Consider the following 16,204-nt stretch of genomic DNA (forward strand, 5'->3'; position numbering starts at 1 on the left):
CTGCACACTTTGCATTCCGCGTAGATGGCGCCGGTTTTCCTCATAACGTTTTTAGTTAAAACCGAAAAAATAAACATGTTCTTGATGGATGGAACAATAGTGCAGTTTATCATAGCCATGTTACAATGAAGAACTCGAGTCCAGCCCATGTCACTCGTTTAATGATTTAATCATCAGCAAACAGGAGGCGCATCGCGACTGACGGACTGCAGCATTCACCTGAATCTCCTCAGCCTCCGCCTCTCCGAGAGCGCGCGAGAGACGGGAACGGAGGACGCAGAGATTACACCCGTCCGGAGGCGATGGCAGCCGGGGGAGGATGCGGAGAGTCGGTGGATCAGTACCGGGCCGAGGTGGAAAGGCTGACCCGTGAGCTCGCAGAAGCAAACCGGGAGAAGATCCGGGCTGCGGAATGCGGTCTGGTGGTGTTGGAGGAGAACCAGACGCTCAAACAGCAGTACGCCGAGCTCGAGACCGAACAGGAGGCTCTCAAACAGGAGTTAGAGCAGCTACAGGAGGTAAACATATAGCTTTCAGCACTGTGTGTAGCTACTGTATAGATACTGTATTCATATATATATATATATATATATATATATATATATATATATATATATATATATATATATATATATATATATATATATATATATATGTGTGTGTGTGTGTGTGTGTGTGTGTGTGTGTGTGTGTGTGTGTGTGTGTGTGTGTGTGTGTGTGTGTGATTGTGAGATATGATTATTTCTTATTATCTCCGATAATATTTGACATGCATTTTAACTAACCGTACCATATATTTTTCATGGTACTGTTTTCTAAGTATTTTTATTAATAAAAATAATATTGCCCAGAAAGGTACTATTTTTAAATATTGTTTTGAAAGAAATTGAGTTTTTATTTATTCCTCAAAAAATGTTTGGTCAATTTTAGACTTGCTCAAGGGAAGATTGATTCTGGTGTCACAGGTTTATGAAGAATCTTTGGTGTGTCAGGAAGTTTTCTGGGCCGTTGCGTTGACCCATATAGGCTAGTCTCTGCTGGGAAATGTTGTCTTTTTTCTGTGTACCGGTCTCTCTGTCTGAATGCCAACAGGATGTTGATTCAATATATTATATTTATAAGTGCAATTTTATTGTCTGTATATTTTGTATGTATACAACTCAGAACTAAGCATGTTGTTGGCTTGTTTACTGTGATGCCATGCGTGAAGCTTTTATGAATCATTATGCACTTTTTTTGTTATAATACTTTTTTGTTATAAAAAACTATTTCTAAAAAATCATATTCACTCTCAGTCCATGCTTTTCTTTGTTGGTTTTTCTTACATCCTTAATGATAAGAACAATGAGGCAAATGGAGTAGACAGTAACCATCTAAAGTGAACAAACGGGCCCTTTTAGAGAGGTGAAACGATGAAGAGATAGGGATGAAAGGTGAGAGACAAAGGAAAACTGAGACAAAAAAAGATGGAACAAGATACTTTCTGACTGCGGCAGTGATCCAGGGACTGGCTGCACAGCACAGGAAGACTACCCATTACAGGTGATCGTGTACATGTTCAATTGTTAAATCTGAAAGTTGCTCATATGTCATAATTGATGGGTTATTTGTTGTATTAACTACACTGTTCAAAAGTTTGGGGTCAGGAAGATTACATTTACATTTATGCATTTAGCAGACGCTTTTATCCAAAGCGACTTACAACTGAGGAGTACAAGAAGCGATCTGTCATGAAGAGGCAACGAAACATAAAAAGTGCCTGAAGTACTATGTTTTGGACATTACCCAGAGGAACATTTAAAGACGTTTTAAAAGTCTTTTGCTCACCAAGGCTGTATTTATTTGATAAAAAATACAGTAATAACAGTAATATTTAATATGAAATTATTATGAATGTAATTTATTCTTGTAGTGGCAAAGCTGTATTATCATTCCTCCTGTCTTCAGTGTCACATGATCCTTCAGAAATCAGTTGAATATGCTGATTTGCTGCTTAAGAAAAAATTTTCATTAATGTCTATGTTGAAAACGGTTGTGATGCTTAATATTTTTGTGGAAATGGTGATACATATTTTCAAGATTTTTTGATGAATAGAACGTTCAAAAACATCATTTATTTAAAACATAAATCTTTATAACACTGTAGAAGTCTTCACTGATCCTTTTGGTCAATTTAATGCATCCTTGCAGAATAAAAGTATTCATTTCTTATTTGTATTATTCTAATTGACCCCAAACTTTTAAATAATAGTGTGTGTTGCGTATAGGAACTTGTACAGCAAATTTGGACCCGTTTATGAATGCACAATATTATTGGCATGTCATCGGAATCGGCCGATAAAGGCTTAAAATGTAAACATCAAAAATTATGCTGATATTCCTTGCAGATAATATGACATGTTGTTTATGCATCTGCAACTCACATATGCTAGAATTTTTGCTGGTCTTTTGCTGTAGTAGACCATCTACAAATGTCAGATCCATAAAGAAAATGTTATGGTTACCAAAAAAAAAACCCTGCGGTGATTTAACTTTTGTTAGTTTTAATGCTTTCAATCTACTCTCATTATAAAAAGAACCGTAATAATAGGGTGACCATGTTATGATTACCGAAAACCAGGACACTCGGCCCGGCAATGAGATACTCAAATGATACTCAAAGTTTACTCAAAGATTCCTTATTAATTTCAATACATTTAAAGTATGCCCCCTCTGTATGGATAGAAAATTGTTAAATTAGGTCCAGGCAAAGACTTGAAAACAGAACATGTCCTGGGAAAAGGACGTTTGGTCACCCTACGTATAATGTTTTTGTTGTAACAAGTAATGGAACCAAAATGAAAAATAATTAGTTTATAATCTCTGTACAGGAGAGACTTGGTGTTGTTTCGAAACATTGAATATTGGCATATCGGATATCGGCAAAAATCCAAAATTGTACATCCCTAGACCCGTTGTGTTTCCCTAATGACCCCTAAATTCCTCTGAAGTAAAGTGACGACGGGTCTTTGTTAAGTTTGACAATATGTATGAATGCTTATCTCAGACATTTATAGTTATTTACTGACAGCAGTGAGTCATTTGCAGTGAATAACTGTCATGAAATTGTGTCAGTAATTGCATTTTTTTTTCATGGCAGCTCCCCTTAGATCTGCTGCTGTAGTCTGCCCCGTGGGTTTGTCTTTAATTAACATTCATGCAAATCATGATACAGCTTGTATTTCCTAGCTAACCAAAAAAATTGGTCAGTTTGACAAAATGTACCTTCATTATATCAATTAGTTTGGAAATGCTGATCTGTGCAGCATCTGTTTTATTTGCAATGCGGTAATGTGTTGTGTATTTTATCAGATTTGCATTTCCTTGTTTATTTAGAAAAGCTTTGAGTACAGAAAGTGCAGACAGTTTAAATTCAGTTTTATCTTTTAGGGTTATGATACGATCAATAATGCACATCTGTTTGGGTCCTTGCGTTTCGAATTGTATCTCTTTCTCTCTTTCTGTTCAAAGCATTTGTGCTGTAACTGTTTATAATAGAGTCTGTCTGCGGCTGATAGTCTTGTGAAGGGCACGAGTGCTGGAGGTGATATTTCATCTCAAGGATTGACTTGCTGTATTTGGTCTTTTTTTCTCTCTTTATCTCTCTCTGTTCCTCCTTTTTTGATGAATATTAAACAGAATATAAAAGACCACACTGCACCATTTGCCTTTGGGCTCAGTTCAATTCCTTTGAGAGTTTTCCTAGAATTTACTTGCAAATCAGTTTTTCTGAATCTTAAATACCAGAGAAGGGAAATATAAGAGAAAGGAAATACCATATTAAATATTTCTGGGGACAATTTTAGAGATGTCTCCACCGTTTTTTTCACACTTAAAAAAAGAAAAAAAAAGAATTAGTTTGTATTGACAAGTTTTTTTTGTTCCCATGTAGTAAGAACTTTGAAAATTGTAAATATTGTTGTAATTTGCCTCTATTGTGTGTTAAGCATAACTGTGGATATATGTTTTTTTCTATAATAAAGGAAGTGCACATATTGTAGTTAGCACACAGTTTTTGGGTAATTTTTTCTATTCATAAAGTCAGAATTGATATTAGAATTTATCGGTTCATTGATTATCGTGTTAAATGGAGCATAAAAAATACAAGATAATTAGAATTTGCCGATTGGAAAACAGGTCAATGCCATTAGTTTATTAAATGTTCATTAACAGGAAAAACTGTATTATCAACCCAAAACCCTACTTAAAGGGATAGTTCACCTAAAATTGCCATCATGTCGTTCCGGACCTATATATTTTAAAGAATGTTTCAACTCTTTTTGTCTATGTGAAAGTCAATAGAGTCCAAAACAATGTTAGACCCCACTGACTTTCATTATATGGACCAAAAAACATGTTATTTTAACATTTCTTCTTTTGTGTTCTACAGAAAAACATAAATTATGACTGAACTATCACTTTAAGTTCAATAGTACGATGCATAATCTGTTCACAGGCAGTTTTTGTTAACTTATTACATTTTGTAATAAATCATCTTCAGTTTTTCAGACCTACAATATGGAGTAAAATGATTCATTGTTATGCATTTGTTTTTTAATCTTGTGGTAAAGAGCAAATGGAGCTCAAAATGTTTCTCGGTCCCTCAGGACACAGAGATAACAGACTGTTGAGTGTTGTATGGTTACAAATGGAGGGTGTTTGTGTGTACTTGAACATGCAGTTCTGTTTCCACTGAAATGCTCTTGATGGGACTTCATCTACATTGATAAGACAGGAGAAATCTGAATTTCTTTGAAGATGTTGTACATCCAATATCTGAGCTGAGAGTTTATATTCTAGGCTATACTTTTGTATTTATAGTAGTTTTATTAAGAGCAACTTATATTGCGTTCAAGCTAAACATTTGATTAGTTCATGCATTTCCTGGAAATTGAACCCATGACCTTGGAATCAGTGTGGCGCCTGTAGTCACAACATGAAGATATTTAATGCACTTATAGACATAGACACCAACACCTTGGAAATGAATAAAAAGGATGAATATAAAATCAACATCAGTCACACATTCAGTTACATGGAAAACACACATATGCCTTTAAACTCATAAATAAACAGAAAATACATCCACATACCACTTTTGCCCGCTTGTGAGCTAAGAGAGAGGGTTGTATCTTAAAGTTTTTTGATTGGATGACGTGTAATCATAGAGAGAAACATCTTAAACTTTGCGATGATAACATCGTTCCATCTCTTCATGCGGATGATAAACCAGGAAGACATACAAAAAGCATGATGGGAATACAATTAAATATAGGAACCAAAACCTCTTAGGCTGCGTTCACACTTGACGTCTTTTTTGACAAGAAAAAGTTGACAAGAGCGCTCTTTTAGTAAAAAAAAGGTGGCAGACAGCGTTTGGTTCAAAATAGCAGCCGAGGGCGTCTTTTGATGCTATAACAACAGCCGCAACGAGTGCTGTGCGGTGCAGAGATACAAAATGTCTTGATGAGAAACCCCACAAAATTTTTAAATACTACTGTTATTAATGTGTGACGATATTTAGTTTTAAGATTTTTTCAGGCGATAATGTACTTGTGTAAAGCTCAAATCTGTGGTTTATTTATAAAGAGAGCGCCTATTTGAATATTTTTTGTGCCGTTGTGAAATCTAGTCGATCAGCGCTTGTTAACCCCGGCGAGAGCAGCCTTACCTCGGCTAGTCCTTCTGACATCTGCCGCTGACTCTGATGTCTCTGTAGTGGTTAAACAAGAGATATAAATCGTCTTGTGTATCTTTGGTCTCATGGATCTATAATTTGTTCCCTGACAAATCATTTTGGCTGAGGGCAAAGTGAAGTTTCGTTACTTTATATGTTTTAGGTTATTTAACTTTACATTACTGTTGTAGCCGACTAGTGCTGACTTTGTTTGACTGAATTGTTTGCTTTGATTTCTTGTATAGCTTCTTATACCTTTTACTTATACTTTTATAATGGCTATTATTGATCATGCATAAACTACATTTAACAAAAAGAGACTGGGTAGTGTTTTATGTCATATTTCATTTTATTACAGTGATAATCATATATATGCACACTTGTCTGAACCACATATTAATAGGTTTAATATTGTTTTAAATGTAAACGAAAAGAGGCAGGGTTATTTACATATACATATTTCGTTTTATTGTAGACTAAAATATACATACAGAGATAACCAGCACCTTCTCCACTTTCAGGTCCTGCTACTCGCTTGTCATTGGTCAGCTGTCAAAAAGGCGCTTGACGTAGGTTGTTTTTATCAGAAAAGTTAAACTTTTTTCAACTTTAAAAGACGCGCTGAGCTGCAGAAAAAAGGCGTCTGCATTTAAAAAAGCGCTCATGACTTTTTTGAAAACACGGTTTACTCCATAAGATTATAATGTAAAATAGATGCTGGCAGCTTGAAAAAATACGTCAAGTGTGAACGCAGCCTTAGAAAGAATAAATCCTGCTCAAATAAACAACAGTTGAGTGTAGAAATCACAATAAGCATTATGACAAAATACACAAATATACAACAAATTAGACTAAGTAGAAGTTACTAAAATAAACGTTTAAAGGGTTAGTTCACCCAAAAATGAAAATTCTGTCATTAATTACTCACCGTCCCTCACATCGTTCCAAACCCGTAAGACCTTCTTTCATCTTCGGAACACAAATCATTTTTTTTTGATGAAATCTGAGAGCTTTCTGACCCCCGATATAGACTGCAACGTTATTACCACTTTCAAGGCCCAGAAAGGTACTAAAGACATGGTTAAAATAGTCCATGTAACTACAGTGGTTCAACCTTAATTTTATGAAGCGACAAGAATATTTTTTGTGCGCAACCCCCCCAAATAACGATTTAATCAACAATTTCTTCTCTTTTCACATTTTAAACACAGTGCAGTGCTTCCGTGTTCTACATCTGAACGCCGGCTCACTATTGGCCGACGCTGTTCATGTGAGCGCCACGATGCATATGTGTGTTGTTGACGCAGGAGCTAGCCAATCAGTGGCAACCCGTTCTCACTCCCAAGGCGTCAAATTCCGACGCATGGTCAAGTGCTTTCCGCGTCACAATAAAGACGCTAAAGGCACCCCTAGGCGTCACTATATTGACGCGCCGAGTGCTCCATTCATTTCAATGAGAAACCTTTGGCGTCAGAAACAGACGCGTTGGGCATGGGAAAGTTATCGTCATGATGATCATATATTGGGTTATGATTTTGCCATTATGACATGTTGGACTGTGATTCTCAATTTAATCAGCCAGCATCATTTTATTTACGCTATCTAGACACGTTTTAACATGTAACCCAACCCCATTCCATCCCTAAACCTACCCATTTGTGTGGTATAAAACGCAGATATAACAGGCAGAGTCGACTGCATGCACAATTTATTCAAAAAATACAAATATTCCGAGGCCAAGCGATTGATTTGTGTGAAGGAAATCCCCAAAAGCGATCAGCGTCTCCATCCGCAGAAGATCACGAACACATAAAATTTCAAATATTGCCGCCCGTTACGTCAGTTTTCATAGTGAAATTGCATTGGCTCTAGTATGTCTCGTGACCAATTGCGTCATTACGTCAGGTTTGATTGTAAAATGTCATTGGTTCTCGTGTGTCTTGTGACCGAATGCGTCATACTAAAGAGGCGTGTGTATTATTTGAATGAGATATGAATGAGTGCGTTAACGGAGCTGCGGGATCATCATCTCAGCGATTAAAACATTAAGATCAACTCTGTTCTTTACATGAAGACATCGTGTGACTTCAGAAGACTTGGAATGCAACATGAGTTAATACTTTTATACTGTTTTTAGTCAGTTTTTGCAATAAATAGATGTGACTCTACTTCTATTTGCCTGTTATGTGTTTCTATATTGTTTAGGAGTGGGTAGGTTTAGGGTAGGAGTTGGGTTAGCTGCTCCAAAATATAAAAGTAACCTTTAAATATGAATAAACTATTAATAAAATCATGTATACTTTTACAAATGCAAAGAATAAAATGCGTCTTGATCTGACGCATTGGGTAAACAACTGAAATCAATGGAGCACTCAGCGCGTCAATATAGTGACGCCTAGGGGTGACTTTGGCGTCTTTATTGTGACGCTGAAAGCACTTGACCATGCTTCGGATTTTGACGCCTTGGGAGTGAGAATGGGTTGTCAGTGGCCAATACTGAGCCAGCATTCTGACGTAGAAATCGGAAGCACTGCATTGTGAACAGCATAGGAGACTGACATGGAAAAGAAGAAATTGTCCAGACGAATTAAAACCGAAAAGGCATGAATCTCCCACGAATGCAAAGCCATGTTTTGATACCTGGTTTTCGTCGACCCAGTTTAGTTCACGGAAAGGTGGACTTGTTCTTCCGCACTGAAGCAATCATAACCGTACAGGTTTTATTTGGTTTTGAAACCATAAATTCATAGTACTACCGTTATATTACATAGAAATACGTAGCCAAGCCTCTCTGTGTCACTGTCTTTACTACCTTTCTGGGCCTTGAAAGTGGTATTAACGTTGCAGTCTATGGGGGTGGGGGGGATAGAAAGCTCTCAGATTTCATCAAAAATATCTTCATTTTTGTTCCAAACATGAATGCATGTCTTACGGGTTTGGAATGTCATGAGTGTTAGTAATTAATGACAGAATTTTCATTTTTGGGCGAACTAATCCTTGAAATACGCAAGCGCCATCTAGTGAAAATTAACATAGATGCAGAAGGCTTTGTGACAGCAAATACACTTGATTATGTCAAAACCAGCCTCCACAACTTAACATAGCACAAAGCCCTGCACAAAGTCATAGATCTGTACCTCTTTATTGAAATGCTGTAGGGAGAACGAATTTAGGATGGTAGTTCACAAAGTAAGAATGTAAGCGGTATTGAAAGGAGGAGTTAGGTAGAGTTGGAATATGGTAGGAACTCTGATTAACTCTTTGAGTCTAGACCTTAGATCTCTTTTGAATACTCACAAAAGGGCATATTTCTAGGTCATCCATATGGACAGAGGTGGGTAGTAACGAATTACATTTACTTCGTTACATTTACTTGAGTACATTTTTTGGGTAACTTGTACTTTTAGAGTAGATTTAAAGATGGGTACTTTTACTCTTACTCAAGTAAATTTCTTGTGAAAAAACTGTACTTTTACTTAGTTACATTCGGTGGCGTTCCTCCGTTACTGTCAAATGGTAATAATTATATTATATATATTAAAATAAGTGAATATGACTTTCGCAAGTCTCGCGAAACGTTGGAGAGGCTGCTTCGCGAGAGGTTGCTACGCATCACCCGCTTATAATTAGCGCGCGTTTAGTCGGAAGATGTGTGTGAGCTACGGGAGGCAGATTGCCCGTGGCCTCAAGTTCAGTCTATGTTTTCACTCCAAGATGTCAAAAAGAATAGTTTCATAATGCGATGCATGTTGTGTGCACCAAAACGAACTGACATCTCTCAGCATACAAGAATTCCACCCTGAAAAGAACATGTAGCGGTAAGTGTCACAATGATGCCTATATTTGAACACTATTAACGGTCATTTGGTAACTATGGGGAATTTTCCCTTATTATAATACTATTTCACACACTGTCCGAGTGTTTTCCTCATATGCGCTCTTGTGCAAGCAATGAATCGTTTGAATCCTCCAAACAATACACGTCCACGAACAAACGTTCTCATCTTCACATTTACATATCCTTTTCTTCACAAAACGAAACAAATTGAATAGCCTAATGTGACGTCTTGCATTTATACACAAATCCGGACAGACACCTGTCTGAAGTGTAGAAAATACATACAAATAAAAACGGTATTGTATTTTATTCCTACCTAAAGAATAGCCTATATACTTATACAAATATAAGAACAAAGTATGTTTTAAAAAGAGCTCTAGTTAGCCCAGCACACCATTAATTTACACTGTTTAACCATTAATCACACACACACACACACACACACACACACACACACACACACACACACACACACACACACACACACACACACACACACACACACACACACACACACACATATATATATATAAGGTTCATTAGCTTACATTAGTTAACATGAACTAATAATGAACTGCACTTATAAAGCACTTATTTATCTTTATGTTAATTTAAACATTTACTAATGCATTATTAAAATATTGTTAACATTAGTCAATGCACTGTGAACTAACATGAATAAACCATGAACAGCTGGATTTTTATGAACTAACGTTGACAAAGATTAACTAATGCTGAACAGAGGTGTTGTTCATGGTTAGTTCATGTTAACTAATACATTAACTAATGTTAACTAATACAACCTTATTGTAAAGTGTTACAGAGAGGTGTGTGAAAGCTCTCCAAGTAGCCTGAAATTCAGGGTTTTCGCTTATCAATCAGATCGAAAGTAACTAGTAACTAACTACTTGAGTAGTTTTCTCATCGAATACTTTTTTACTCTTACTCAAGTAAATATTACGATTGTTACTTTTACTTTTACTTGAGTAAATATTTCAGTAAGTACTTGTACTTTTACTTGAGTACAGATTTTGGCTACTCTACCCACCTCTGCATATGGAGTCATAAATCTGCCTGTCAGAAGAAGATAAAGAAAAGAGAGACAGACAGCAGGACGCGGTAGAAAGAAAGCCTCACCACCCCCTCACAACATCAGCAGAGGTTCAAGGAGCTAATCGATAAAAACTGGTCGACAGGCCCTAGTTTTTCTGCCCTGCCCCCATAGCCTAACCTCTTGGCACAAAGGACCTTATCTTTTAAGAATCCCCTAGAGGTGTGAGATATTGATTTGAGTCTCTGATGCAAATGATTGTTGCCTTGTGAGCCAGCACCATTCTCCAAATTAATACTAATAAACAGCATTTTCAGTGCTACTGCTGAGAGTAGACCTAATTATACATCATTGCCGCTTGCTACAGGAAGCATCACTATTTTTTTGCACATCTTGAATGTTAGGTATTTCGATAAAAGCATCTGCCAAATGTAAACTTTGGTGTTGCATTTCTCAGCCAATGGATGATACCTAAAATTATGCATCTGGTTGAGCTGGTTGACAATTTTCACATGATGAATGATAAAATAGGGATAGCATCTTTTGAATTGGGCAAGTAATAACCCCACTTAGCATCCAGAAAGCCCTTTCAATGACTTATCAGTGTCATAAGTCCCTGCTGGAGTAGACTCTAATTGATGCACCCACATAGTGAACTAGCCCAGTGAACTGGGTTTATTTAAAGGAATTCAACTATTAAAGGATTAAAGGGGATTTAAGGAAATATAGAAAAAGAAATAAGAACAGTAAAGTTTCCAGTTCCATTGTAGTTATGAAGTAAACTATTTGCAAATAATATATTTTTTTAAATAGGCTCACATCCACTCTTATTTTCGTCTGCCTAATATGTAAAAATGCAAAACGTTTATTGTCACATCAAATTCATATTTTCCATTCAAAATGGTGATGTTTCATAAAAATGTCAAGTAGTTTGCATCACTGGATAATACCGTTTTTATCGTACAACAGTTGTCAAATATTAAATGTTTAGCTATTTACATCTACGACACACTCTTTCACTGCTACAACTAAAGTGTTGCATTGGAATTCACACTAACAGTAAGCCCCGCCTTCTTTGATTTGATTGGCCATTCTGACAGTGATGATTGCTGTTAGACTGCTGAGGCAAACCAACCTAAAAATTTAACATTTTACTTTTGTCATCCTAGCAACAAACAGAGCGGTGGGTAATGGAGTACAGCAGAGCAGCATCAAGAATATCAAATAATGGATGGGACAATTTTTCTATTTCTAATTATTCACACCCCCTCAAAGTCTATGGTGGGTACGGCCCTGCTAGGACCCTGCACAGTTTTTCGCTGTGTTTATTTCTGCTGCAATGAGACTTTGGGAAATAGCCGGTCTGCTTTACCCAGGGGTGTGTGTATTGATTGTTGCTTTACTTTAGCTTTCTAGACTGCAACTTCAATGCCTGCAGTAAAAGAAACTGTGGGCTCTGACAATGAAAGGAATTAAGTCTCTGTTATGACTGTTTCAGGCAGTTGTAAACTATAGATTCTATATCTCTTATCTCACTAAGTGGGACAAATCCATTTCCTGCATTATAGAGTTTATCACGGTCAAAACACTTCCTGCACTCATTTCATTTGTAGAGTTTTCTCTCATTACTGCTAGTTCATCATCGAGAGCAACCCAAATACATATCTGTCTATCTATCTGTCTGTTGATATGAATTCGCTTCACTAAAATGCCAACATTTTAACCCATCCATTTTTATATCCGTTTATTTCTGTTAAAAACAAAATAGGATTTTTCAGCTGTTTTTTTTTTTTTTTTTCATTTTGATGATTTGATTCACAGCTGATCTGTGGTAAATAAACATTCTAAGGATGCTTCCAGTGTAGACACAATGTTAGACATCAGACGTGTATGATTATATCAATATAATCCTCCACTAAATCTCATTTCCCCACTACCACGTTATTTCCATGCCAGCATGTTATGAGACTTAGCAGACTCAGCCATCCATTACACCCTGTTTGGATGATACCCAGTGGTACAGTTTCCTGTCCTACAGTGTTTGTATGTTCAGGTGGTTGAGGTCCATGGCTCCTGACCTGTGTTCTAATTAATTGGGACCCTACCCTGTGTCAGTTCACTTCCCAGCATGTATGTAGGATGCTCGCTCTCTAAGGATGGCTACTGAGTGATGATGTTATAAGATGCTTGAGGCAGGGGACTGGAATACAACCTCTCTATACAAGGCAATTTACTGCCCTAAAAGATTCCAGACCTGGACTGGTCTCCGAAAAAGAGACAGAAAGGGAGAGACAGCAAGAGAGATACCAAATCATACTGTTTTAACTGTGATGAATGGGCCTGTTTACATTGCCTCAGGGGGGGTGCAGCAAATGTATTGTACATTATTTAATGCTGTATAAGTATGGTGAGCTATGCATTTATCATTGAAGTGAACTTACATACAGGTTGCAGATAATTTACACATTAACTGACAACCCTATTGGCAGTGTAGTGCTGATATGCATTAATGCTGCTTTTTCAAAATAAGAGATTTAAGAGGTTCTGTTCAGCTAAATATAATGCTGTTTTCATGGTCTGTTTTGTTACTATGCATGCTGCGCATTTCAATCCCAAACATAATCAGATTCTGTCCATTCCTTTCAACAAGGTATAATAAAAAAGAAAAGCCTCTTTCCTGCTCTAGGCTCCTCATTCCCAGGCATCTTATACCCCAAAGGGTGATATGGAATAATACAGGCTTCTATTATTCTCGCTCTGCATTCCATTGTCAGCTGAACATGTGTTGCAGTGAATAAGAAGTGCTGCATTGCTGCAGAGGTGTTTCGCTGAAGAACTGTTTAGTGTTTCCTCCTCCCTCCATCTTCTTTTTATAATCACTTACCAGGAAGTCCTGGTTTTGTATGCAGTTCAATTCAATCCATTTCACATTTTATTTGTTTTGCGCTTTTCACAATACATTTCAAAGCAGCTTTAAAGAAATTGCAGGTTTCAACAATTACAATTTAGAGTAATCTGTCATCAGAGGTAACCAGAGGTGTCCAAATGTCAAAAATTTACAGTTCTAAGATAATACAAATCATACAGTTAGCTAATATCATGTATTAATTTAGGTAGAAACAATGAGCTAATTAAAGCAATTATTACAAGGTGTTATTTTAATGATTACAATATATAGAAAATTTGGCAGTTGTGTATGTTGATTCAGACTGTCATCTGAAGTCTTGGCAAGGGTTGGCGTCATCTCTTCCCATGTGTTGGGTCATCATAAGAGGCTGGATCCAAACTGGAGCTGGCGTTAGGGCTGCTTGATTATGGCAAAAATCATAATCACAATTATTTTGGTCAATATTGAAATCACGATTATTTAACACGATTATTGGTGGGTAATATGATCAAAGTCTTATTTCATGATCATTTTAAATGTCAGTAAAATTTCACAATTATCGATACTTCAGCAAAAACTAATACTAGGTTAATGAATGTAAGTAAAAAGCCCTCACAACAGTTACAGAAGACAAGTAAACATAAAATACGAACAAAGAAACTAATTACAAACAAAACTGGACAAATAATACAACAAAATAAAAATACAAATTAAATAAAAAGTGCTTTAGGTTTTTTAGGAATATTTAAGTGATATTTAGATAAGTAATAGCCTACAACAGAAATTGAATAAAGTAATCAAATGTAAAATAACACTGCGGCATACATTAAATATTAACAAATCATTATTTAAAACTACAAAACTTGATTAACATTATAATGACTGCAGCAGTCGTGTGGCTGCTGTCACTTTAAGAGCTGCACGGATCCATTATACTGTTACACACAAGTTTCAAAAACACTTTCTCAAATGTTTACATTCACTTGAGACATAACCGACTGTGTTTACAAGGACACTTACCAAAATGACATTTTGACAGATTTATGTGTAGGATATTTGACCGTTAGGTAGTATCTGAAGCCCACAGTATACTCTGTTTTATAGCGCTCCACCCCATCTCGGAGCGCGTGCACAGACGGCTGGATAGGGAACAGTGTCTCTTTCGCGGATTATGCGCTTTTAATAACACTGTTTAATATAAATCACCCCGAGATGCTGTATACAGGTTTTTGGTCCAATAAGTAATACCTCAGTCTTATACAAATTTAATTGATGAAAATTACTGGTCATCCAATATTTTATATCTTTAACACACTCTGTCAACTTGGATAGTTTAGAGATTTCATCTGAGACTTTGTGATTTCTAATAATATTACCAAGAGGCAGCATGTATATTGAAAATAGCAGAGGTCTTAAAACAGACCCTTGTGGCACTCCATGATTTACTGACGTTAACAATTCCCTATTTAAATAAACAAAATGGTAACGGTCATATACGTACGATCTAAACCATCTCAATGCCTGTCCCTGAATACTATTGTAATTTTATTGTCATGATATTTAGTGTCGGACGCAGCACTAAGATAAAGTAACTAGTATTGAGATGCAGCCTTGGGGACCGAATCCTGACAAAAATTTTTCATAGATATCATTTTTTTTTTTGTCCAGGAAAGAGTACAATTGATTGAACATTTTCTAGTATTTTAGACATAAATGGAAAAGGAAGCTAATACCTAATTCTTCACAAAATATTATGTAGCATTTGAATATAATGTAAAGCATGTAATGTTCTTACTTAAAGACAAATGTTTATATATGCTTCCTTAGAAGCATGCAGAAATTAGTGTTCTTATCGACTCTCCAGTGTGTATTACCTGTATTTAAGGGAAATTTGTTGTTGTATACAGTTAATCATTTTCACCTTTAATTCATTTTTAGTTTTGAATACCATGCAATAATAACATGTTTTACTTTTACATGTATAAAATATTATAATGTTGATCAATATACACTGCTGTTCAAAAGTTTGGAGTCGGTAAAACATTAATAAAGAAATTAATACTTTAATTTAGCATGAATGCATTAAATTGATAGATATAAATGTATAATGTTACAATTTACTTCTGTTCCAGAAATAAATCTTTCTTGAGCAGCAAATCAGCATATTAGAAGGATTCTGAAGGATCATGTGACACAATGCTGGTCCACCTGCTAGACCAGCAACAAACCAGAATTTACCAGTATGGATGTTTATGCAGGTATAAGCAGAGGTGGACAAAGTACACAACTCCATTACTCGAGTGAAAGTAAAAGTACTACTGGTCAAATATTACTCTGTTACAAGTGAAAGTTGTTAAAAACTATTTTTACTTAAGTAAAAGTACAGAAGTACTTGCTTTTAAAAGTACTTAAGTATCAAAAGTAAATTTCCTTTTTTATGTCAATGCATTATTTTATTATTGTTGCATTATTGTATAAATGCACGCTATAGCCATCATGGTGGGTTAAGCCAGTCAGTGATGCTCCATCCGACATGCTAGCATACGACCACCTTGAACTCATTTAAATACTTAAAAGTTACAAAGCTTTTTACAAAGCTGCTGTCACTTTAAGGCAGAATGCACAAATCCTATACACTGATACACATCCGATATTCCCCCAACGGTTTACGTTCACTTAAGACATAATCAACTTTATTTACGTGAATACTTT

At 36.1% G+C, this 16,204-nt stretch overlaps 1 protein-coding gene across 2 annotated transcripts in view; it reads left to right on the plus strand.

Moving 5' to 3' along the window:
* Window positions 1–4: 4 nt before the first annotated feature.
* The window catches only part of bicd1a (bicaudal D homolog 1a), a 47,420-nt gene continuing 31,220 nt past the window's right edge, over window positions 5–16,204 (plus strand). The window contains exon 1 of one of the 2 annotated variants that reach the window (XM_079825515.1): window positions 5–518. In XM_079825515.1, coding sequence (XP_079681641.1) covers window positions 303–518 — 216 coding nt within the window. In that variant the 5' untranslated portion in view covers window positions 5–302. The remainder of the gene's footprint in view (window positions 519–16,204) is intronic. The other variant, XM_079825514.1, reaches the window with a different exon arrangement.

The sequence above is a fragment of the Gobio gobio genome (assembly GCF_949357685.1).
Source record: "Gobio gobio genome assembly, chromosome: 9".
Taxonomy (NCBI): domain Eukaryota; kingdom Metazoa; phylum Chordata; class Actinopteri; order Cypriniformes; family Gobionidae; genus Gobio; species Gobio gobio.